Raw genomic sequence first — 26,290 nt, 5'->3', positions numbered from 1 at the left:
ATTTCCTTTTCCTTTGGTATAGTAAATTGTTTAAAATTGAAATATTTTTTATAACTTTATTTTTCAATATATATGCTGTTTGCTTTTTGAAGTTCTTTCAGCTCAGACAAAGTAAACTAGTAATGTCAGCTTCACGTTATTTATTATCACATTTTATTTTCAGGTTCTCGTTGCTGTAATATCTGGATTGCTGGAAACTTAAAAACTTTAAAACATTTTGTTTAAATTGGAAATTTATAAACATTTGTCTTGGGCTTACATTTTGTTAAGTCTTTTTCTTACAAAAGCTAAAAGGCTTGCTTGGTTTCCCCATCCCTATACACGTACACAATCTTCATAACCCTTTAAATGCCCTTCTCTGTAAGAGGCCCTTCCTCAATCTTTCCCCGCTTCCAGCTGCAGAAACTCTCCTAGTTTTCTCAGAAGAGTGAGAAGCATTTTTGCTTCCCTTGGAAATGCATAAATGAGCTCTCTATGTGTAAATCACAGCTGAGTTCTCCACAGTTAGCGCATTACAGAAGGACCTTATCTTGCCATCTACATTTCTACAATAACAGTGTGACCTTGTTTTCGTTACATAAAAAAATGTTTTTCATATAATTACTGTGACTTGTTCTCTCACAAGAATCTCGGCTAAAGTTAATCATTGCTGCTTCCATTTTTTTGTGAGCTGGTGGAAGAACACCAACAGAGCAGTCTTTAGGAGTGTCACTGCATATAAGTAGCACTGCTGAGAGCATAACAAAGGTTCTGTTGTGCTCTTCCATAGCAGAGCCAAGAAAAACTCCTAGTGTGACATTTTTAGATATTGGATTTAAAGGGACTCAGTCACATGTAGACTCATTATTTTCCATGTTATTCACATGTTTGCTTTTAAAATACATCTCTTTTTTTTAGGCAATTTTTAATCTACATGGTTGTGAGAAATGCAAGGTAACAATGACTCATACTTGTACGTCTGAATAGTAAAAAAGTTTGTGTTTTAAGACAGAGAATCTTTCCAAGGATTAAATGGTATCTGCATAGAGTTTTTATGAACCTATTTGATGAATCCATCATCAAATATCTTCCAAATTCAATACTGATGGGGCATGAGCCTCCAGCAGCACCTATACTTCAGACAGACTCACTCATGCCAAGATTTTAAAAATTGTCTCAAAGTTAGTTGTCTGTCTAAGGATTTAGGGGTTGAAATGACTTAATTTTTCAAGAGTGATGAACTGGCTAGTTTCCCTTGAGTTCAGTGGGAGCTGCTGGTTGCTCACCATTTCTGAAAATCAAGCCTTCTACTTAGCTGGCTGAATCTTCATTTAGGCACCTAATTCTTAAATTCTTGGCCTCAGGAAGCAGAACTGAGTCAGTACATATATTGTCCAATGTTGCACTTGTATAATGTTGTGACACTTCCCAGGCGTACCCATGGTTGTGAGGCACCTCACTACCATCTGCCCATAGCATGAGAAAGCCTTGTCTGTGTCTGCCTAGAGTCAGCTCCTGGACTCCACTGGCAACAAAAGCACTCCCTTCTTAGCCTGCACAGGCTCTGCTGTCCTTTTGCAGGTTAGCACTAGGTACTCTCCAACCTCCAAGTGTCCCCCTGGAGTGTCCAGCCCCTGTTTTCAATGGACATTCCCAGATTCACTGCTCACAAAGGAACAAAGTCCCTCAGCTTACTAGTTACACCTTAGATCACAGCTACGCTATTAAAGTGGCATAGCACTTAGATATGTTTATAATGGAAGATAAGCAAAAGTTTATTTAACAAAAATAGAGGTTAGAGAAGTAGCAAGTAAAAGTATTGGAAACAAAGTTACATGTAAAATAAAATCGTGTAACATTCTAGAGCCTAGACTTCATTAACAAGATAATTTCCTTTTTAGTGAAGTTTAGCTCACCCAGAGTCTTTGCAGTGTTTTCCAGCTGGGTTGGTTGTGACCTCCTTTCATAAGACAGAACACACTGACAGTTCATCTCCTCAGTGAAGGATCTAGGATGTAACTCAGTACCCCAGTTATACCCCCAAATCCATTGTCTTTACTCATAAACAGGATACCCCACTGCTTTTAGTTTTTTTTTTTTTTCCCTACAGCTCTCAGCTCTTGTATTTTGCTATCTCTTGACTAATATCGGGCTCAGTAATGCAAATAGGCCTCCATTGCAATAAATACAGTGTACAATACACTTGATCAGACAGAGAGAAAGAAGTATATCCTGCCTGCTACCTGTCTGAACTAAATCTGTTCAAGGTCTGTCACCAACTGGTGGCTTACTTTTAACTTCAAGGCTTTAAAAACATAATTTCCAATATAGATGTATAACATCTTAAATGTTACCTGTCCATACATGCAATGACTATGATGACCAGTAAGCTACTGGTTCTTGGTAGACACCTTACATGTCACCCTTTGGTAAATTATTATGCTCAGGCTCAGTAGATCCCTGTAAAACCCCATGCATCCCCTCTGTCAGTTGACATCGAGGTCTCTGGGTCAAACCTCCCTTCTTACACTAATGCAGTAGGATCAGCCCTTGGCTAATCCATATGCATCAGCTTGGAGCCCTCTTGCCTGGACAGTGCAACTGCCACCACATTTTCTTGGCCTTTAATATGTACAATTTTCATCTCGTATTCCTGCACTGCTAGTCTCCAGTGTCTCAGTCTGGAGCTGGTACTTTTTGTTCTGTGTAGCCATACCAACGGAGAGTGGGCTGTTAGGACCCTAAACTTCCTGTTAAATAAGTAAGGCCTTAACTGCTTGACTGCCCACACAATTGCATAACATTCGGTTTCTATGACAGAGGAATTCTGTTCACCAGGGGTCAGGTTTTTACTTAGGAAAGCAATAGGATGCTTTTTATTGTCTTCACCTGCTTGCGTCAGTACGACTCCCAGGCCTGTGTCAGAAGCGGTGGTGCACAGTTCAAAATCTGGTCTGGCCAGAATAGGCTTTAGGATTTTCTTTGCTTTATCACACCCTTTCTGACAGGCTGCTGTGCACAGCACCGTGTTAGGTTTTCTCTTTTTGCACAGGTCTGTGATAGCAGACACCATGTTGCTGAATCCTTCCACAAACTGGTGGTAATAGTTCTCCAAGCCTGTAAAAGACTGAACTTGTGTTTTGATTTCTGGCATAGGCCAGTTAACAGTGAATTCTACTTTCAATAGATCTGGGCAGATCTGTCCCCCCCCCTCTTCCAAATGACCTTCTAGATAGGGGATGTTGGCTGCATCCATTTTACACTTGGACATTTTTACCGTGACGCTAGCATCTTTGAATTTCTTTAGCACAATTCCAAACTGGGTTTTTATGATCTGACCAGGAGTAGCTGAAGATGGTAATGTCATCTATGTAGTCCCAAGCAAAATCCTGTAACCCAGCTGATAAGTGGTTCACAAGCCTTTGAAATGTGGCTCCTGCATTGATTAACCCAAAAGGTAACACCTGAGCTCAAAAAGTCCTGAATTAGTAACACAGGCAGATTTTTTTTTCCCTCTTCACTTCAGTGTTTAAGGAATTTGACAATACTTCTTTGTTAAATTTAGGGTGCTCAGGAACTTTGCCCTGTCTATGGTGTCTAGCATGTTGTTGATCCTGGGTATATGGTATGCATCAGGAACCAAGACAGCCTTAAGCGTTCTGTAATCAACACAAAACCCTTTGTTCCCCTCCTTTTCAGGGACCATAACTAGAGAAGCCCAGGGACTGTTAAACTCTTATTAGTCCCATTTTCAGCATACTTGCTATTTCCTTGCAAACTTTCTCCTGCATTTTACCAGTTGTCTGGTGTGCTCTGCTGGGTGTGGGCTGAGGTCCTTCAATGTTCATAGAATCATAGAATATCAGGGTTGGAAGGGACCTCAGGCGGTCTAGTCCAACCCCCTGCTCAGAGCTGGACCAATTCCCAACTAAATCATCCCAGCCAGGGCTTTGTCAAGCCTGACCTTAAAAACCTCTAAGGAAGGAGATTCCACCACCTCCCGAAGTAACCCATTCCAGTGCTTCACCACCCTCCTAGTGAAAAAGTTTTTCCTAATATCCAACCTAAGCCTCCCCCACTGCAACTTGAGACCATTACTCCTTGTTCTGTCATCTGGTACCACTAATCTCATGGACCGTTTCGTGAGTCAGTCCTGGCCTGCTGGAAAATACCTTTTGATGCCTTTGCAGCACAGCCAAAATCTCTGCCTTTTCAGATGGGGTTATCCCTTCAGATATATCCGTGCTTTCGAGTGAGGTACCACTTTGACAGTGAGTTATCAAATCAGTAAGACGGGGCTGTCTTGGAGTCCTCCTCAGCACAGAGCACTTCATAAACAATAAAGCCTCAAACACTTTACTGAGATGGTTAATTGTCTGCTATTTCATAAATGGGGAAATTGGCGACACACGAGAAGTTAGTGGCAGATTCAGGAATAAAGCCCAGATTCCTAGTCCAGTTTGGTAACCCTCTTCGTACAGAGGGTTCTTACAGTCCTGTATTCTCAAGAAATGAATTGATTGGGGCTGTAAAGTGGAATCGTACTTTCTTCACAGGAGAGTTTGAGGGAAGTCTAAGCCACTGAAATGAGTTTTGCATTTAGCCTGGGATTTTCAAAGAGGCCTAAGGGAGTTAGGTACCTAAATCCGATTGAAATCCCAAAATTGTTATAGTCTGGGATCAGCTCCTGAGAAAGTACTGCCTCCTACGCTCCCAAAGCTCTGCTTAGTGGTCAACATTTTAACTGTGCTGACGGATTGTAATATAATGGTCGCAGAGGGAGAGCGATCTCTCTGGGAGTGTTTAAATACCAGGACACAGACTTTGAACTGGCTCCTTCAACAGGGAGCAAGTGCAGAGGGTGAAGCATGTGATGAGTGATATTTTGTACAACTTGCATGCAGAGTCCCTTGTTTTGTTTGCTACTCACACTGCGCATATGTTTCTGCTGTAATGCTTCGGAGGGTGAGTTGTGTAGTGGCTAGACTGAGAGGGAACTGCCAGGACTCCAGGATTATCCTCTTGGCTCTGCCTCCGACTTGCTGTGTGACCTTGCACAAGTGGTTTTTCCCCATCTGTAAATGGGGGATAATACTGATTCCACAGGGTGTTTTGAGGTTAGTAAAGTACTTTGGGATCCTTGGATAAAAGTGTTACAGAAGGGCATGGTATTAGAGCATGGGAGTTTATAATATGATATTTGTATTACAGTACTGTCTAGAGGCCCAACTGAGTTTGAGGCCCCGTTATGCTAGGCACTGTACAAGCAGACTGTCAGCTCTTTGAGGTAGGGACTATCTTTCTGTCCTCGGTTTGTACAGTGCCTAGCACAGTGGGTCCTGGTCCATAGCTAGCCATACAAGTAACTAATAGTAAGAGACAGTTACTGCGCCAAAGTGCTTACAGGCCAAATAGACAAAGACAATTGACCTACTTGAAATACAATCCGGTCCGTTTTGTTTTCTGTGTTTTTTTTTTTTTTTTTTTTTTTTTTTTGCATTGTAAACTACTCCATTTATAACTTCTGTCACTTGAAAATAAAACAAAGCATAAGTTGTGCATTCTCTTTTTATTTCAGAGGTGGAGCAGAGCTTTTGTTTGATGACGTTAAAAAACATCAGGTGACCTTGCCCTGTCAACCAGAGCCTTGTGAGTATTAGCGCTTTTCAAATAAGTCGAAAGAATGACAGCAAATGAAATGCCTGTGAAAAAGAGAGTCAGTTTGTACAGCAGTTATTCAGTTTACAACTGGAATCAATGTGGTTTAGGGCCGTTTCAGCCATGCTATTATTGATTGGCTAGCTTGGCAGACAATGGTTAACCCTCAAAGTAAATACAAAACATAAATTGGCTGAGCACCTTTTCCATTCTCCAGGCAACCACAAAGTGAGTTCCTTTCTTCAAAGATTTTTGCCCTCCCCTCTGAATATTGTTAATACACAGCAGCCTCTAAATATTTTCATGAAGTATATTCTCCTTGGTCAGTCCATGAAGCTGCCTGTTAGCCAGGTTTATCTGTGCTTATATAGGAATATCACTCTCTTGATTTTAATTTAAAACAACTGAATATACTTAAACCACACAGACAAGCATGACAAAGCTAGGGCTTGAAAATTACACTGGCCTTGCGTGCAGGACATCCTCTTTTCAGTCCTGCATATAATAAAAAACAAAACACTGCTAGACTGAGTGACCAGTGACTGTTCCAGTGATTATACAACATTCATTTATTTCCTTAGTGATTCGGGATATCAACATCATTCTGATTACTAGTTTCCTCCCCTCGACACTTGCCCACACTTCATTTGCATTGTGATTTTTTTTTTTTTTTTTTTTAGCAGCCGATGTATCCAAAACTCTTCGATAGTAAAGCTTTATGCCATTTGAAACCTGGAATTATAAACTTAGAAATGATGTCAAGGATCAATCAACTTTAGCAGTTCATGAGAGATTGGTAGTAAATATAATCTGCATGCTGTGTATTTTAAGGCCTGAGATCTTCCTGCCATGCCTAGAAATATTTAGAGGCCAGTGCAAATGCTTTCAGGACAAGTAAACTTTTGATCCTGAATATAAGCTATATATAATTCAAAAGGAATAGAAGCATTGAGATGGAGGAGGAGGATGTGGTCAAAGACTAGGCCTGGGATTGTGAAGATCTAGGTTCTGTCCTTGAGTCTGACACTGACTTGCTACGTGACATTGAGCAAGTCACTCAACTTCTCTGTCCTGTGTTAAAACGGGGGTACTATTGCCAGACATCGCAAGGGTGTCCAGAGGTTAAATTCTAATGTCTGAAAAGCACTTGATGTCCCTGGATGGAAAGCACTAAAGAAGTGGCAGACTATTAATTTATTTGGATTGTAAACATCTTGGGCTAGGATATTGGGTATTTTTTTTGTTTGTTTGTTTTCAGATGGTGTTTGGCTTAGAATATTTGTTCATAGTCTAACACACTGTCAGTCTTCAGACAACGAACAGGCATTCAGTTAGAAAGGAATTATAAGGTATTCTAATTCTATCTGAGGGTAGTGCAGGGTGCCCCTACCTAGCAGGGATAAGAGCATGAGTCCCTATTTTCTGCAGCCTGATAGATGTCCATCGTGCAGCATACAACATGCAAAAGGCCTAATCCAGCTCCTGTTGAAGCCATTGGGAAGATTTCCATTGACTTCAATGGGAGTTGAATTTAGCCTTTCTAAAACACAACAAAACACAAAAAAAGTTCCCTCCCTGAAGATCTTGCTTACTCAGGCTCTCTTGGTACATGGGACAATGGTTCAGGTGTGGGAAGCTGTGGGCACATCTGGGGTGAGAGCATCATCAGCAGGGTTGGATCAGAAAAACTGTGTGAAGAAGAAATTCTATAAATTGATCATGTTAATAAGGAAAACATTTGGGATTATTAACAATAAACAAGTTAATGCAGCTCTCTCTGGGGAAATGAAAATGTGTTTCTCAGTGGAAAATAAAGAGCACAATCCATCAATCCTAACTCAGGCAAAACTCACCTTGACTTCTCTGGGAGTTTTGACTGAGTAAGGACTACATCATTGGGTCTTGTGTATTTAAAGAATTTAACTCACCATGTTCAGTGTTTCCTGTCTAGTCACTTACTTTATACCATATGTTCATCTCCTAGTGTACTGAAGAAACCATGAATGAACTGAGTACTAGGATCATAATCCCATTTTAACTGATTTTTTTATTAGTTGTCAAGTGTATTTTTGGCCGTTTTGCCATTCCTTACTCTTCCTTTCCTCTTGGGTTATTATTTTTTGTCCCTTTTTTTTGCAGAGCAACTGCTTCTCTCTGGGACATTGGACCCAACTATATTTTAATTGTTTATACATTTTGTACAACACCCAGATGCAGGGGGATGGGGAGCTAGGTGAACAAATAGGGAAGAATGTATAAATGAATAAAATAGTCTGTGCTCCAAATTTGACCTGGCTAGTGCTCTCTGAATTATAAAAATTGGTTTTATGTTTAATTAGTGCAATTATCACATGCAAATCTCCTGAGTCTAGGCACTAGGTGAAAATGTGGTTGGATTCTAAACCCTTTTTCCTCTTGTGTTAACTGGCCAGAGGGGAAGAGGGTCTGGAGGAGGTTAAGGTGGGCAGATGGGAGGGAGCTGCAAATGGGACCACAGAAGGCCATGTATGGAGACATGTGACAGCAGCTGTCTTTGCTATCTGGGGTTTGAAGAGATTTTATCATGTTGCCCCTGAGGAACATATGAAAAAAGGGTTTGTGTGTGGGTGTATGTGTGTGTACGTGTACCCACGTCACCATACTTTATGTGAGACCATATCATATTTTTCTCGGGTGCTGCAGATCTGTGCAGAAAGAAAAGCACAAGTTAAATAAGAACCTTTGTCCCAAAGCTGTGCTGACAATTTTGATAAACTCATTGATAATGCTGATAAAGAGAAACTAAAGGAGCTAGCTCTGTTGACTTTTTCTGCGTAAAAAAACATTGCTAGGTGGGAGAGGACAGCGAAGGAGAGATTTGTCACATGGAGAGAGGATTAAATTGACTCAGAAAGTAAACCTTAATTTCAAGCATCGAAGGTGCTATTAGAAACAATGGAGCATAAAGGAAAGAAACCCTAAATTAAAAACTATGAAAATGTATTTGGCAGCATCCCCCTGAAACAAACCACAGTAACTTATTTAACCTCGTGCTTCGGCAATCAAATAGAGCATTGTATGAATGCTGCTGCTAGTGATGTCTAAGGTCCTTCCTCCATCCCACTTGGGTTTACAGTGCTGGATTTGTCTATGGTCATGAGAATTTAACTGACTGTGTTTAGAAGGATGGGAAAATAACGAGCATCGTTTAACCCCTGCAGCAGAGTCACAGGTTCAAATCCGTGATGTTATGTTGGCTAAGAGTAACTAGAAAGACTCACTGCTGTGCTTTTACCACTGGATCTTGTATGCTCAGGTGAGAGCACTGATTAAAGAGGCTCTGGCTGTTGTGCAAGGAGCTGCTCAACTCTGTATCATAGGCCCTGCACTGCTAACGATCATGAAGATTTTTCCTTTAAGTGGCAGGAGTCTGTTCTTTTGGAGCAAAAGTTCCAAGTGTTGATCGTGTGCTGTAATGACCAATCTGAAGCTTCTAGATTTGTTAGAGTACTTGGCATTCAAAGGTTTGGAAGGATAAAATTGTAATCCATAAATTTCAGTAATCATATATATTCCCCATTTACTCAAAATCTCATAGGGGAAAAATCCATTGTTAATCACAATTTTGAGAGAGGGAAAATTAAAATAATTTGTTGAATTTGACTGTTCATGGCGCTATCTGAGACACAGGAAATGCTCCGAGGGATTTACAGTCCAAGCACCCTGATCCTGCAAGGTGCTGACTGCTCTTCACTTCTGTTGAAATCAGTTGGAATTAGTCACTCAGCACCTCAAAAGAGGGATTCTATCTCTCAGGATAAGGCCCCAAAATATGAACAGAATAGTTCAGATACAGTACACTAGGGGATAGTCTGACCCGAATGTGGTACCTGAGTGCCAGGAAGATAGCTAGAATTGAGTGTACAAGATGGCACCAGTTGTCTAGAAATGCAAAATAATGGTGGTGATAACATTTGGCTGTCAATAAGAAATCAGTATTTGGAATGATTTTTATTGCTGAGTTGATTACTCCTAACTTCTCTCTCAATGTTTTGAAATGAATGTTTAAAATATTTCTGGTAGGGCAAAGTTTTGTCAAAATAAAAACTAAATAATTGTTGACTTAATCCACGGACATTAAAATAAATCGAATCCTTCCAAACCACCTGATATGGCGCTTTCCATCTTCAAAGGAATATGTGAATATTCTCTACCTCTGCGCTTCAGTTTCCCCCCCACCCCCCCATCAATAAATATATACTTCACTAGCCCACTGCGGCGTGGCAAGGAAATGTGACTTACCAGAGAGAGCATCTCATGTTAGTATAAAGGTAGAATTAGAATTTGGGAGTCCTGACTCCAAGACCCCTCTTTCACAAGGCCAGTCTGCACAGCCAAATCTACTATGTCAGGGGGGATCCATATTATGACCCTATCAGGGCACTGTCACGTTAATATTCAGTTTGGGCATTTGACCGGTCCAGATATAAATGGTTGATTGACCAGTCAAATATTTTAAAGCAATGCCTTATTAGAATAATACCAATAGTAACAAAAAAGAGTAAGACTTTGTGGTCTCCAATAGGTTTAGGCTTAGCCTTAGATACTTGTGCCTAATTACAAAAACCGAGTTACTTAATTGAGTTTTTAACTCCAAAAAATGAAATGAAGTTCTAAAAAACGAAAGAATGACACCATGATGCAATAAAAAGGTAGGCCGCTGTCTCTATCAGGGCTTTCTTGTTGGAATGTTTGACAATATTTGACCATGGTCAGTTGACTGGCTTACCAAGCCTCGTTAATATGTCCCAGACAGGGTAGATTGGGTTGTGTGGCTGGGCCCTTTAATCTGTTCTGCCTAGTTGTGCCATCTCCCCATTGAATCACTGGTATGCAGTATTTCCTGGCAGTTGTCCCAGTGAAGTGGGTGTGTCATTTATAAGGGGGCCGATTGAGTGGATTCATTTGTAGTTCTTCAGTATTAGAAGGAAAGATGGAAAAATTAAAATTCTCTTGCAGGAGTCATCTCAGTGCTTTCCTACTAGGCTTCGTGTAATGGGAGCTGCGTTAACCCTCTGCCATGAATCTGATTAATCTGAACTCATTGTAGAAGGAACTTCCCAGGCACCGAGAAGCCCATCTCTCTTCTGTGTGACCAAATCCCTCTGATAACAAAGCCTGGCTTTTCTGTCCTTCCCAGCCAGTGTGTTCCTGCACAGGCACCTATTAGGATAACCTTTCTATCCCCTACCACCCAACCCCCACCCTCACTCCTTTTCTCTTGGTGGTATTTGCTGTCATGACACCACTGTTTAAAGGATGGCAGCAGAGCATAGGCTGATGAGGAGGTTCCTGGCCCTTTAAACTGCTTAGCATGCGTTTCACACGGTTCACGGTGCCAGCTGTTCCTTTCTCCTCCTGCCCTCACTCACAGGAGCTGTTTGCTGAGCTCAGAGCTCCTGTGCAAAATTGCTTTTCAAAAGAGCCACTTTCTGCTTAATTAAACAATGAGACGCCGTCCCTCTGCACATCTGTAAAGCTCCTTCTGCAGCCCCTTTATCCCACAAACTGCTCCATTCTTACCTCCATTCAATTGTAAATCTTCCTCCCCTTCCCCCCTCCACGCTCTTTCTTTTCCCCTTTCAAGTAAGGCTGAGGAGGTTGGTGTTTCTGTGGGAGGGGGAATTGGTTTAATGGTCCTTGCTGTATATGAAAATATAACGTTAGTAAAGTAACTGCTGAAAATGAGAGGCAAGGACTGGCACAGATAATTGTGTGGCTTTTGTATTGCAGAGGAATAAAGTCATAATAGCGATTTGAATGGGACATCAGTTATTCTCCCCCACTAATCCTATCCAAGCCATAAAAAAATCACTAGCTCTTAAAGCTGATGGGAAGAGGGTGAGGAGTCAGGGCAAGAAACTCTTGCCCAACTTGCGGTGCCAGAGTGAGCCTGTACCAAGGAAGTCCCTCTACAGGCTTCATTATGAATAGATGCTGCCAGGGCAAGTGTGACCAGAGGGATCCCTCTGCAGTCTTTCTGTATGAATAGTTACATTCCTCCATGGGCAGTGAGTCTTGGGTGTATAATTCCACATAGTCTTTGGTGTTAGTGGTTAGATTTCCTCTCTGCCCACTGTTTCTTTTCCAACACAGTCAGGGAAATGAGGAAAGTTCATTTCCACAGTGGGTTTAAAATGGACTTTGTCTGCATTTAGTAATGCTTTCTTTGAATTGTCAGGGAATTTGCCTGAGTGGCTTACACAAATTAATCCGCAACAATTCCAGGTTGTGCAAAAGAGATGAATGGAGAAATAGATGAGGTATCTGTGGCAAAGTGGGAACACCCACTTCTTTATGTCAGGAAGAGGTTATAGTTGGGGTGATGCAGTATTGTATAACTAGGGTTGATAGGATGCAGTTAAGAAAATGAGAATTTAGGCTATTGGTAAAAAAAATTCGTAACTTTGCAAGCTATAGTACAATCTCCTACGGGATGTGTGGGAAGCACCACATTCCCTGAGCCCTTTAAAACTAGACTGGAGAAAGCCCTAAACAGTCTTCCATTGGGAATAATCCTGCACTAGTAGAAAAAGAAACTAGAAGAGCCCTGTTACCTGGTCATCATTTCTGACTTCTCTGATTCCTAATCCAGCCTTCAATGCCTGTTGAATATAATCGCCACCTATTGTCCCTTCTTTTTGTAAGATTCTCCTTAGCTCCTTCCTTAGTCCAGTCTCTTGTTCAAAATTATCTATGTACTACTACTAGTGATCCATGATCCTAATAAAAAGAGATGGTTTAGTGCACTGGCATTTATTCATAAGCCTTAAGTGACCATAGCACTGGGTGTTGTAAGATTAGAAACTCTGATTTTTGGCAGTGTGGCGGGATTAGCTTTATGCAGAGGATCAAATCCCTTTAGAAATGCCAGGAACTGATGGAAGCACTTTGGATCTGGCGATTTGCTGCTGGCTGGCAAATGGGATCAAAGATCCCTGGAACTTATGATCTCCCTACCAGTTAACTGGAGGGAATGTGAGATCCTGGGATCTGAGTGCTCCCTTGTCATTTACAAGAGCTGACCGAAAATCCCATGATCCATGTGTTCCTTGATGACTGACAGGGCCGAGAACTCCTCTGAATGCAGGGCCCAGGACTGAGGTCCTCCATCCAAGCTAACAGAAGGGTTATGGAAGAACGCAGCATCTGGTCTCTTCCTGTGCTGTGGATAAGAGGGAATGGAGGAAGCACTAATGTGGACCCTCCCTTCCAGTTAAAAGTGGTAGCCGGGAGGGGGAGAGTTATCTCTCTGCCAGGTGATCGTAAGCAGGACCCAGGCATTATCTTCTAACGCACAGAAGCTGATGGTTCCAAAGTCACTAAAAGCTCCCTGTTAATAGAATCCAGATTGGAGTCTTTTTTTCTTATACATGTCAGGAATGGCTCAGAAGATGTCAGTGAAAACAGGTTCGAAACTGCTCTTGGCCTTGCTGTGGTCACCATGCCATGAGTCTGAGACCTTGTCTACACTAGAGCTTACTCCGGTACACCCCAGAGTGATGCAAGTTATACCGACCTAAGTGCCGGTATAGACCGCACTCTGTCAGCAGGAGAGCCTCTCCTGCCGACATAGCTACCGCCTCTCGTGGGAGGTGGAGTAATTGAGCCGACTGGAGAGCTCTCTCCTGCCGGCTTAGAGTATCTTCACCTGAAGCGCTACAGTGTAGATGTAGCCAGAGTTTAACCCTTTCCCTCTGATTCTGCTTATATAAGCCATTCCAGGCCTTCTGCTGCAGCTTATGGTACCCCACCATCTGCTTCGGGGGTTCACTTTGCACATTAACTAGCCTGAGAAACCCCTTGTATCCATTTTTACAATGGGCCCTTTCATAACATTGTGGCCCTTGTGCTAATTAGAATTCAGTAAAATGGACAAGGCACTCACCTGCCTGAGTGGTGTATTTTGGGGATGTTTTATATTTTGAAAAATAAGCCACCTAACCTGGCAAAGGGGTTACAGATTCTCTTCCCATCCAGGCAGAGGGAATGATAGAAGAGGCATGCAAAGAGGGGACTTTGTCATGGTTACAGGCCAGTGGCTGAGAATGTGGGTGGGATGGCGCTTGGCCAGAGTTAGTGACCTCAACAAATTGGAGCTGAGCCGTGGTCAGTATGATGAACGATCGTATTCTGGGTCAGAGAAATGGTGCCCCATAGGGAGGTGTCCGAAAGGCGGCCCGAGAAAACCGGTTGTGCTGTTGCAACGCTGACCCCTCGGTGAGCAGGGTTGCATACATCTTATTTATTACAAACCAGAAAAGAACTTTCCAGTGTCTAGGCCTTAAGAGTCCCCTGTTTTCCTGAAATAGGCTTCCTATTCTGCACCCAAGACAAGGATATTACTGAAAATACACCCTCTGGAAGCCCTAGCGAGAGGGTTGGATTGTGCATCTGCTCGTTAATGTGAGGGGCATGCGGGGGGAGGTGCGGAGATGCGTATGTATGTTGTGTTTGTGTGTGTAAATCTGCCAGTGACACACACAGCCCTCTGTGTGTTCGTGCAGCTTCTTTGTTAGTGGAGGGCTGTGTTTTCACGTTCACTGATATTATGTTAGTGCAAGATCAGCGAGTATGTGTTTCAGGGCAGTGTTTGGGTTTCTGGGTGTTTACCTGATTGGTGAGATTTCGCAGTGAAAAGCTGGCCCTGTGTTTCTTATTCCAGGCACCTGTCTGCCATGACTGTTTTCTCTCTGCTGAGTTATCACGGAAGAATCCATCAGGACCAGGCGGTTTTATTGAGCTGTGAAAGATCTATGGGTTTCAGCTATGGTTTTGAGGGTGCAAATGAGCCCAGGAGTTTGTAGGAGGCAGAACTAAGATGGAGTCCCAGATCACTTTCTCTAAGAGGATACTCACTGATTCTTCTGGACAGAAAAGTTAGATGTGACAGATCAGACTTTGGAGGAGACCAAGCTGGAGACTATGCAGATCTTTCAACCACATTCAGGGATATTTATACTGCAGCTTGTGTGGGTTAAAAACAAGCCTGGGATTTGGGTACCCGCTCACTGCAGCTCTCACATCCTGTCCACTTGCATGACAAGCCAGTGGCTTTGTGTCACTGAAAACATGCTCATTTTAGACTCATAGACTCATAGACTTTAAGGTCAGAAGGGACCAATATGGTCATCTAGTCTGACCTCCCGCATGATGCAGGCCACAAAAGCTGACCCCCCCACTTTCCCTTAACTCTGCTGTTGAAGTCTCCAGATCGTGATCTAAAGACTTCAAGTTGCAGAGAATCTTCCAGCTTGCGACCCCTGCCCTATGCTGCGGAGGAAGGCGAAAAACCTCCAGGGCCACTGCCAATCTACCCTGGAGGAAAATTCCTTCCCGACCCCAAATATGGCGATCAGCAGAACCCTGAGCATACAGGCAAGATTCTCTAGCCAGACCCTCATTTTACCAGCGATGGCCGTTATTGCCTAATTGATTAAAATCACCTAATCCCATCAAACCATTCCCTCCATAAACTTATCTAGCCTAATCTTGAAGCCAGAGAGGTCTTTCGCCCCCACAGTTTCCCTCGGAAGGCTGTTCCAAAATTTCACCCCTCTGACGGTTAGAAACCTTCGTCTAATTTCATGCCTAAATTTCCCTACGGCCAGTTTATATCCATTCGTTCTCGTGTCGACATTAGTACTGAGCTGAAATAATTCCTCTCCCTCCCTGGTATTTATCCCTTTGATATATTTAAAGAGAGCAATCATATCCCCCCTCAGCCTTCTTTTGGTTAGGCTAAACAAACCAAGCTCCTCGAGTCTCCTTTCATAGGAAAGGTTTTCCATTCCTCGGATCATCCTAGTTGCCCTTCTCTGTACCCGTTCCAGTTTGAGTTCATCCTTTTTAAACATAGGAGACCAGAACTGCACACAGTACTCCAAGTGAGGTCTCACCAGCGCCTTGTATAACGGAAGCAGCACCTCCCTGTCCCTACTAGAAATACCTCGCCTTATGCATCCCAAGATCACATTAGCTTTTTTCACAGCCACGTCGCATTGCCGACTCATAGTCATCCTGCGATCAACCAGGACTCCGAGGTCCTTCTCCTCCTCAGTCACTTCTAACCTATGCGTCCCTAGCTTATAACTGAAATTCTTGTTAGTCATCCCTAAATGCATCACCTTACACTTCTCACTATTAAATCTCATCCTGTTATTATTACTCCAATTTACAAGGTCATCCAAGTCTCCCTGCAGAATATCCCGATCCTTCTCCGAGTTGGCAATACCTCCCAACTTTGTGTCATCCGCAAACTTTATCAGCCCACTCCTACATTTGGTTCCGAGGTCAGTAATGAATAGATTAAATAAAATCGGACCCAGAACTGAACCTTGAGGAACCCCACTGGTGACCTCCCTCCAATCTGACAGTTCACCTTTCAGTACTACCCGCTGCAGTCTCCCCTTTAACCAGTTCCTTATTTTTGTGGATCTGTTCATTCCCATTGGGCTGTTTGTTTTGTGCGTATACACTGGCCCTGTGGCTTACAGCTCCCATGATGCAGTTGAATGGTCACTTCACTCACATTTGCTTTTTTCTTTTCTTTTTTTTTCTTGGCTTTTCTATTAACTTCAGAATGTTCCTGTGACTATGGGGCTGGTGAAAGGCACTGGGTTGACAGCCCTGAAGACTGAGTTCTCTCTGTCCACGGAACAGAGACAGGGTTCCCCACCATTGTGCTTCAACCCCAAATTGCAGAAACCTCCTCTGAGGTCAGAGGGTAGTTCCGTTTCCGTGGCCCATTCTGCCCTTGGCACCTCTGCTGAGATGAGCACTAACTGGCCCCATTGTTGGCAATTATGGTGGGTTTTATGGTCTGAATATTTGTCTACCAGGAACTGGACTGAAGCTACCAAAGTAATTTCACTGGGGCCATGTGATGGTAACAAATCTTGGTCATTATTAACTGGGCTGGGTTTAAAGTGGTGACCTAAAGGAAAACCGCTCAAGACCCTCTTATCAATGCTCTGAGCCATCCAATTCCCTATTTCTTAACATTATTTTTATTGTATGATGTTCAATAAGCAGCACAGAACTGCCATTGCACAAAATACATGATCTGTCACCACCAAAGGGCAGCATACATTGTGAAATTGCACTTCTGTAAATATTAAATACTCCTGTTCCGATGATGAGTCCGCTTTCATAAGCAGTTTAGATAAAGTATAAAATTGGTGTCCCAGTGGTGAGGATTCAGCTTGGCAGTGGACAGGAGGGGGTGGTCCGTTTAAATGGCTTTCCTTCCAATTGATTATTTCTACAGATCCATACGTTTGAATGGTGCTTTACAGACAAACAGGTCCTTGGCCCGAGGAGCTTACAAACCAAGTTATACATACCACAGAGTGGTGTAACAAAAAGTGTGGGGGAGGGTGCTGTAGGAAAGACAAGGGTCGTGGTAATAAAAGAGCAGGAATTGTACTTTAGTTGCACACGTTATTATTTTGGGAGAGTCCAGGAGCTCCAATCACAGACCAGGACCCCATTGTGCCAGGCCCTGTACAAACGCAGATCGACCGATGGTCCCTGCCCAAAAGACCTTGCAATCTAAGTATTCTTATTCAGTTTTTGTATTTTGACTGTGCATACTTTTTGGATCTGTCATTTTTCATTGTTATATTATTGGTAGTTTTGAGGAGCAAAGATAAATACGAGGGCAGGAGCAGAATTCAGTGCTGGAAGAACAGCTGAAAGAAGTGAGTCTTGAGATGGGATTTGGAGAAGGCGTTAGAGTTACATTGCACTTTGGATCAGAGGGGATACTCAAAGAATAAATGGGGGGGGGGGGGGAGCTTATATAATAACAGCCATAGTGGGTCAGACCAATGGTCCATCTAGCCCAGTATCCTGTCTTCCAACAGTAGCCAAGCCAGGTGCTTCAGACAGAATGAACAGAACAGATAATCAAGTGATCCATCCCCTGTCCACTCCCAGTTTCTGGCAAACAGAGGCTATGGACACTCCGAGCATGGGGTTGCATTAATTTCTCCAGATTGTATAATTCTCCTATGCACATGTGTGAGACTTCTGGGGGAGGTGTTGGTGTGTGTTAGGGGTGTTGGTGTGAGTGTTGTCTGGGCTCTGTAACTGCAGGCACAGATGGGGCTGAAAATAATGTATTTATTATGGAAGGGGTGGGGGGAATCTTCCGAGACAGTCTCGAAATAAACCAGCCACACCACATTGCAAGCTTCTTCTGGGTGGCTATCCTCTGTCCAGCTGGTGCAGTGTAGGGATGGTGTGGCTTTTACCAGGTAAAATCTTGGTTTTTACTGCCCTGGGAAAAACTAATTAGTCCCAGTTTAAGGAATTTTCTATTTTAAAAACTAATTAATGTACACTACATTACACTTAGGTTTAGTTGCATATTCAAATTGTGGTTCCAAAAGGCAGTAGATTCGTAGATTAATTTTGGGTTGTACAAATAAAAAGTAAAATTGCAGTGGACATAATATGCAAGTCCAATACTGAACATCAGAATGTCTCTACATTTTGGTTTGGTATTTTCTCAAGGAAGTTATTCATGTCATGCTTCATAGTTCAGTTTTCAATATTTTATAACTACATTTTTTGACTTGTATTTATGAAAACAACAATAATGCAGAGTTGTAGGCTTGAAGCATTAGGCAGTCGAAGACCTGCAGAGTTGCAGATTACCAGTCCTTTTGGCCATGCAGCATTCTGTAGCAGAAGACCAGCTGTGATGTAGTGGATAGACCAATCTTATTCCTCAGTTTTGAATGCCTGTAGCCAAAGTATGAAAAGATTCATTCTGTGCTTGCTGAACTTGCTGGATGCTGATGCAATTATTTTTCTCGGTTTCCCGTTTTAAACCGGGTTTAAGCCAGTATTTACCAGTGCCCTGTCTTAAATTAGTGTTTCCTGGGAAATTGCCCACTCTGGTACAGTGTGCTTGTGTTTTAAATGGTCTATCTTGAAGGGCCCCAGAGGAGCAGGCTGTTTACTCTATCAAAGCAGAATCCTATGGCATCCACTTCATTGTTTTGTGCCCTCATGCAAGTGCGTTGCTCACAAGCATAAGGCCCTTCATAGTGTTGCTGTGGTGGGGATGGTTTTCCCTTTTGCACTCTTCCTCCTCCTGTAGGGCTGTTTGTCATTCTCATTCCCTAGTGGTCATTTCATAGCAATGGAGAGCAAAAGCAGTTTGGGGGTGAGCTCCTGGGGGCTGTGCACTGCAGCAGCATTCTTCGGTGAAGGTTGACATAGTTAACTCTTGTTCTGGTGGCTGACTGACTAGCTCCTTATGCCTTCTGTCTATTGCTCACTGTCTCCAGGGAAGTGATCACCTTGGAGGACAGTATATTCCATGTTGCTAAACTACACTTCTCTAACCGATATTTAGTTAAAAAGAAATCCCTGTTCTGACCGTAGGTGAGGATCCAATGTACAGTGCAATCTGCCGCCATGAGCAGATCTTCCCTTCATGACCGAAACTGTCCAGTTTTGGGAGGCAGCATCGCTTGGCATCGTTCTCTAGGCAATCCCCTCTGGCCGCCTAGAATACGTCGGTCCCACTGCTTTAGAGGAAGCCAGCAACACAGGGCCACAGAGGATGTGTGAAAGAAGAAAAAATGGAAGGAGTCCTAGTGGAGAGAGACTCGCTTACAACAGATGGGGATTTTTTCCTGGGAAAGTGAATCTCCAGTGACTGTAACTGACTTACACCTGTTTACAGCTGAGCAGAGTTGACTCTTCATGTGGGGAGAGTCACAAATGTGACAAGTGAAAGAAAGCACCTACCTTTGTAGGTTTATTCTAAAGAAACAAAGCTCCATTCCAGGGAGCTTCCCTGACAGCACAACACAATGTGCTGACACAGTGCAAGGACTGAGTCACCCCATTACAAGGGTATTTATTTCATGGATCAGTCATGCGACAACTGCACCAAAAATAGTTGTTTAGCTTAGCCTGTAAAAGAGGGTTGTGAAAATATTTACGGTGACTAGGAGCCGTTTACAACACAGAGAGAGAGATGGGCATATACATCCCGTTATTCCCTCTGATACAGCTAGAGGGGGTTCAAGCTCTAATAGCTGATAGGTGGATTTGTGCACTGGGAACACTTCCTTGTGCCTTTGAAACAAATAAAGCTCTTTTGGGGCTTTCAGAAGGTTCTTTAAAGGAGCCCTGGAGAATAACTGATCGTAGATTCAGAATGATGAAGTGGATTGTGGAACAGTGGAAATATAGAGGCAAATGCAGGAGAACGCCACATTGTAATTTGTCAGCTTCTCCAAACCCTGTAATGGATTATTCTCTCCCTCTGACACGTCTCACCTCGCCAATAGGAAATTAACTGATGCTATCGCTAAAGAAATTGTTTTTGCCTCACAAAGTAAAATTGTTACTATAAAAACCTGCTAGCAGTGTCTCCTCCTCCTTTTACATGAAGACAAATCCGTCCTGTCACTACTGAAATAGAAAGATAAAGGCTGAGCTTTAATAAAGCAACTATCAAAGCGTGTGTGGGGGGGATGTGGTGGGGGAGCAGAGGGTCTGAGCTGAAGGTGTGATGCCAAAGGAGATTACAAAGGGCTTGAGTGGAACTACGCCACCTCTAACATGTCTGTTTATGCATGTGTCTATATATTCATGAATGTTTGCCTATGTCTTATGGGGCTTACGTTTTCAAAACGTATAAACCTTCAGAAGTGCCGGCCTGGCTTTCAGAGGTGGCAAATGCTCACATCTCCCACTGAGCTCCCTTGCCGTAGTGGGTGTTCTGCACTTCAAAAACTAACACACACAAAGCCAGCCCCAGGATGTAGATGTCTCATGTTGGGATGCCCAAAAATTTAGATGCCCAAAATGAGCGGACATTTACAAATCTAGTCGTCTGTTTGTATCCTGCATGTGTCTATCAAAGTGACTGTTCCAGGGGTGGTCACGTTCTAACCCACTTGTTAGTTTCCTCTTCAGTTTCTCAAACAAATTCTTATAGGCCATGCAAGTATCCATCCATGCCTGTTGCAGCCCAAAGGTGAATGTTTTTAGGAGACTTGAGTGAAATCGGTTCAGCCACTTTTGAGTCTATGCTGCCATTTTGTGGGAGGAGGGGAAAGAGAGAGAAAGGGAGACGCTTTCACCATGTGTTTCAATCCATTTTAGTACGTGTTTCAGACCCAACACGAGAAGCTTCAAACTTAGCTTCTTGTGTAATCCTCCTTGAGACTACTGAATTCCTCATCTTCATGCTTGTATGGTTTTAATTCTAAACATTTTAAGTTTGCAATTTAAATATTTGATTCCTGTTCCATTAACTGTGGAGGCTTTTTGCATTTTCTGTGGTCCGGTATGCACATCCAACCAACTCTGTCTATGGGGGTGCGAGCGTGCATGGTGTGTGCCTCCTAACAAAGGAGATGCCCCTTCCTGGTGAATGCTGACCTGGGTGGGTTCTCGAGGATCCCTTCTCTTATTCCCTTGGTTACATCTTGTGACCAGACAGAGTGAATGGAGCACTGTTCCCATCATTGCTCCTTGTCCCAGGAGGAGCATAACATCTCTGCTAACTGGGGAGTGAGGGCTGGGGCCCTAGTCTTTGAACTCCTGTGAAACAGAAGTGGATATTTCAGGGGTGGGCAAACTTTTTGGTCCGAGGGCCACATTGGGGTTGCAAAACTGTATGGAGGGCCGGGTAGGGAGGACTGTGCCTCCCCAAACAGCCTGGCCCTCGCTCCCTATCTGACCCCTCCCACTTCTCACCCCCTGACTGCCCCCCTCAGAACCTCTGACCCATCCAAACCCCCCCCTCCCCTGCTCCTTGTCCCCTAACCACTCCCTCCCAGGACCTCACGCCCTATCCAACTGCCCCTGTCCCCTGACTGCCCCCTGGAACCCCCTGCCCCTTATCCAACCCCCAGCCCCCTTACCATGCCGCTCAGAGCAGCATGTCTGGCAGCTGTGCCGCCCGGCCGGAGCCAGACGTGCTGCTCGGCAGGAGCATGCAACCCCACCACCCAGAGCGCTGCCCACGTGGCGGCATAACTGTGGGGGAGGGGGCGGGGGCTAGCCTCCCTGGCCAGGAGCTCAAGGGCTGGGCAGGACAGTCCTGCAGGCCACATGTGGCCCGCAGGCTGTAGTTGGCCCACCTCTGGGATATTTGGTGCTGGTGAGGAAGCTAGTCTATAAACTGTGATTCTCTCTCCTTTCAGGGGACATCAGAAACCTGCTAAAGTGGATCAAACAGAATCTATTAAAAGAGAGACCAGAATTATTTATTCAAGGGGACACCGTGTAAGTACAGATGTAAAAGACTTTGTTCATGTTTCCCTGTCTGCAAGTCCCAGTGCAGAGGGCATATGTGTTACTGCTGGTGGCGGGAAGAAAGTTATATCAGCTGAAATATGGCGCATGCTAGAAGGAATGACACAGAAGAGAATAGCCCATAGACTTGAATAGGGAAAAACGGTCCGCTCTATTGTCTTGCTGTATGACCAAAGACAGATCACTTAGCTTCTCTGTGCCTCATTATTCCCATCTGTAAAATGGGGATAAATACTACCCCATGGGAGGGATGTGAGGCTCTCTTTGTAAAGGGCATTGATTTCCTTGGATGACAGGGACTATGCAAGTGCAAAGTACTACTGTGGTGGAGGGAGGTGGGTTGATATTCTAGAGAATTATCCAGTTTGGGGAGCAATGTGTCTGCTCTTTGCCAGGTCTGACTGTGAGAACTCCAGCTCCTTCTGAACCTAAACCCAACCCAATTCCACAAAATGTCTGTCTCCTCACGACCCACAGCAGGAGGTGCCCCAGCACTCATGGCCTCTTTCCATTCCCCGTCACCTCGAGTACTAGCATTGTGTGTAGATTGCAGGGTTGAGGTTTTAGCCAGTAGACCATCCCCCTGTTCCAGCTGTGTGTCTGTGTTGCACAGTGCAGTCTCTGTTCACATCGCTGGGCCTGGATCAGTCACTCTGAGAAGCACCAACAAATAGATCTGCTGGGAAATGATTTTATTTTTAAAATGGGGCCAATCTCATTGAAAAAGGCCAGAAGAAATGGAGCACAATGTGCTGTGCAGGCAACTCCCAGCTGCAGAGTGGAGGTTGGGTGTTTAACATTCCTCACAGGTCTCTGTGAGCTGAAGCGTGTGCCAGGTCCCCTGGTAGCAGGGGAGAGAATTGCAGGACACTGAAGATCAAAGAAGGGGAATCCCTTTGCCTCTAATCAGGAGCTCTGAGTTGATCCTGGGTGTTTACAACCTTTAGCAGGGGCACTACAATTGCTTTCCTTAGCTCTGAATTGACCTCTCTGCACTCGATTGCAGTGCATGGGTTTTAATTACCTGGCTTTTCTATATTGTATTGAAATGGCGTCATCCCAGAGCCTTCTTGTGAATGGTGTCGTTTGATTTCAAACGAGCTCTGGGATCAATCTCGTTTTCCCCTTTATTTGATCTAGAAAGGGCACTGCCTGTTCCTATTTCCACCTCTGTGCTAGGATTCCCTTTTCGCATCAGCTTTACAGACCAGCCTGCCTGTGATCTGCTTTTTAACAGCCAGTGGTGCTAACTCTTTGCAGCTTTTAGCAATCCTATTTCCTGACAACTTCTGTGTTCTGCAGGCGGCCAGGAATTTTGGTGCTCATCAATGATGCAGACTGGGAACTAATGGTCAGTCCTACTTCAGTTTTATTTTCTTTGTTCTGTTGCTCTGCCTGATTTGTGGCTGTTCTTGGGAAGCTAGTTTAGATTCTTGCCCCAAGCTAAGCATCTAGTAGTGGGCAAGGGGAGGGAGGAGTTCCTGCATGTGTTGTACGCTGGCTGTTCTAAAGCCTGGAGCCTTTATCTAACCTGCTGAGGCTCAACCACCATTCAGTCCCCCAGAAGATCACCCACACTCCTTGACCTTCAGCTGTGGCCTTCACTCCTCTGGGAACTGAGTTGGTGTCTCATCCATGCTTGAGTTAACCACTTGCTTAGTGAGGCACCAATGTTGCTTCACAGCCTTGGGCAATTGTGAGAGCCATTGATTATAATAAGGTGAGTGCTTGGGAGGTGAAGACATGTTTCACCTAAGATCATTCTCAGGTGAACCAAAGGAGGATGCTGAGGTAGAACAAGCGGAGCTGGCCCTTGGGGTTTTTGCTACACTAGGATTATGTCTACACTTAAAGCGAGGAAGAATTATTCTGTCTACCTGGTGCTGTCTAGGCCATGGGTTAGGTTGGCTTCACTATGTCGCTCAGGAGTGTGGATTTTTCACTCCCCAGAGCATCGTAGCTGGGTCAGCTTAACTTTTTAGTGCAGACGTGGCCTAGGCAAACAGGCTAATGTCGTCTCCTCTCAGTCCACCATCACAGGCCCACTATAAATAGTCACAAACTAGTCTGCAGATATAATAGTCACTTCTGAGAGTGGCACTTCCCCATGACAGTGAATGTCTGAGAGCTCCCTCTCCTGTCTCTCCACCTTGCCTTTCTTAGGAGTAAACCTTGGTCTTCCCCCTCTGCAGTCCCTAGTGCTCTGGCATCTGTTATGAGATGTTCTTCTTGTGCAGCCTCTGTTTGGAAATGCCTATTAAACCATTTCTCATTCTTTCTTGACCTGCAGGGCGAGCTGGATTATAAACTCCAGGACCAGGATAGTGTGGTTTTCATCTCAACGTTGCATGGTGGTTGAGCTCTTGGAATTCATAAGGACATAAAACAAGAACACTGGGGGAGAACCCTCATGTCTTTTTGAACTGTCTGTGCCTCACTTAAGCCATGGCAAATCATTTACACCGTCATTAGGCATACAAATAAAACCCATGCCAGTGACTGGCCTAGCATGCACTTCCGGCCCTTCCATCCTTTGGTTCTACTTTAACCTCTCCTGCCTGCAATCCCAGGTGCATAGGTGATGGGAGAGCACCTGCTGCATTTGGTCACTTGATTCCTGGGTCCATGAGGGAAGGGCTCCTGCACTAGGTGCTGAAAATTAGTTTCTTTAAGTATGGGGGAGGGGAAGGTGCCTTTTTCCTGGAGAAAGATGATCTGGGGGAATTGTGGCTACGCTTCAGGGCAAGGATGGACAGACTTTGCCTTGGCTGCAATAGCTGTGTTTCTTTCAATGGGACATTTATTTGGTGGAGTGTCTTTCATATGAACTGTATCCCAAAGTGCCTTGCAATATTAGCAGATAAGAGGAAATGTGACAGAAGGAAAAGAGGTTTTTAGCTGTGTCTTCACATGAGGTGGAGAGTGGACGGCAACATACACTTACAGTGTGTCTACACTGCAATTAAAAACCCGCAGCTGGCCCATGCCGGCTGGCTTGGGTTAAGGGGATGTTTAATTGTGGTATTGATGTTCAGGCGCTAGTTCCCAGTGAGGTGGGAGGGTCCTAGAGCTCGAGCTGCAGCCTCAGCCTGGACATCTACGCTGCAATTAAACAGCCCTGTAGTCTGAGCCTCACCAACCCAACTCAGCTGGTCTGGTGCAGCTGTGGGCTTTTAATTGCAGTGTAGACACCTTTTAGGGCCTGGCTCTCCCCTCACCTGCATCTTGTCACTGTTTACATCTGTGCAAAGTGGGTGTGAAACACAATTCTGATTTCCTAATGTTTTACACCTAGGGTGACCAGATGTCCTGATTTTTAGGTCTTTTTCTTATAGGCTCCTATTACCCCTCCACCCCATCCTGATTTTTCACATTTGCTGTCAGGTCACCCTATTTATACCTGAGCAAAGGAGTGTAAAACACTGGCAGATGAGACTGGAGCACCTACCTAAATGCAAATAATTACACTACATGCAAGGCAGTAGAGAAGCAGGCCCTATGCCTATAAAATCTGGTGCAGTGAATCATGTTGTGTCTGAGATAGGAAGCAGAAGTGGAAGAACTGCATTGAATGTGGTTTTCAGCATCAGATGTGGAGCCCAGAACTGCTGCAGAGCAGGTATGCACCAGCCATCCTGGCTTTTCTGCAGCAGTTTTTGATGAGCAGTCTAAGGGTAGAGGGGCTGGAACATACTGAAAACAATAATGAAAATGCTGCAAAATCAAATAGTATTCATCTTTTAAACCCTTCCCCCAGATTCCCCAAAGGAAGGTGAGACTTCCCAGTGTTGTTTACCTACTGAGCGAGCCCTGTTATTGCTGTGGCTGAAGTGGAGGTTTGTATTTAACAAACTAAGGATGTTTGACTTCCACCAATTTCCCTGAAAATACAGATCGGCCCAAACTCCTCCTCCGTGCTGCTAACCAGGCCACAGTCAAAGTACAGGAGGGGCAAAGGGTGAGATTCCCGTAAATAAAACTGAGGAACTGATACCAGGGATGTGAACCAAGGTTTGGCATATGTTGGGCAAGCTTCCTCCATCTATATCACTCTAGCGATTTTCCTTGGTCCTTTGCCTACCAGTATACCCCTTACCCCTGCTCCCACATGTTTCTCTGCCAGTGCACCTCGATCAGGACTGTAGCACTGATTACAGCCACATGTAATACAATCGGGTATTGCACGAGCTCTTTCAAATACTTGTCACCTGCACTGTTACCTGCTCTTCCTAGCTTGGGTCTCTCCTGAGCTGCTATTCAGTAGCTGAGATGTTGCACCAGACCATTGGTCTAACAGCTGCGGTACCCTGACACTGGCAAT

General features: G+C 44.1%; 1 protein-coding gene across 1 annotated transcript; it reads left to right on the top strand.

Annotated features, from left to right (window-relative positions):
* The first annotated feature begins 913 nt into the window (after positions 1 to 913).
* On the top strand, positions 914 to 24,483 carry URM1 (ubiquitin related modifier 1). The gene is made up of 5 exons (XM_029912757.1): positions 914 to 933; positions 5,558 to 5,628; positions 21,858 to 21,939; positions 23,272 to 23,320; positions 24,260 to 24,483. Exons 1-5 carry the CDS (start codon positions 914 to 916, stop codon positions 24,326 to 24,328), a joined length of 291 nt encoding a protein of 96 aa, XP_029768617.1. The 3' UTR covers positions 24,329 to 24,483.
* The last annotated feature ends 1,807 nt before the right edge of the window (positions 24,484 to 26,290 follow it).

This window comes from Terrapene carolina, unplaced genomic scaffold (genome assembly GCF_002925995.2).
Source record: "Terrapene carolina triunguis isolate 2854851 unplaced genomic scaffold, T_m_triunguis-2.0 Scaffold238, whole genome shotgun sequence".
Taxonomy (NCBI): Eukaryota; Metazoa; Chordata; order Testudines; family Emydidae; genus Terrapene; species Terrapene triunguis.
This window is presented reverse-complemented; position numbering and strand designations above follow the sequence as displayed.

Excerpts from the sequence above, each read along its gene's own strand:
- URM1 (XM_029912757.1), top strand. The coding sequence starts at position 914 with ATGGTTGTGAGAAATGCAAG. Across the intron at positions 5,629-21,857 it reads GCCCTGTCAACCAGAGCCTT|GGGACATCAGAAACCTGCTA; the intron begins GTGAGTATTAGC and ends CTCTCCTTTCAG. Across the intron at positions 23,321-24,259 it reads ATGCAGACTGGGAACTAATG|GGCGAGCTGGATTATAAACT; the intron begins GTCAGTCCTACT and ends CTTGACCTGCAG.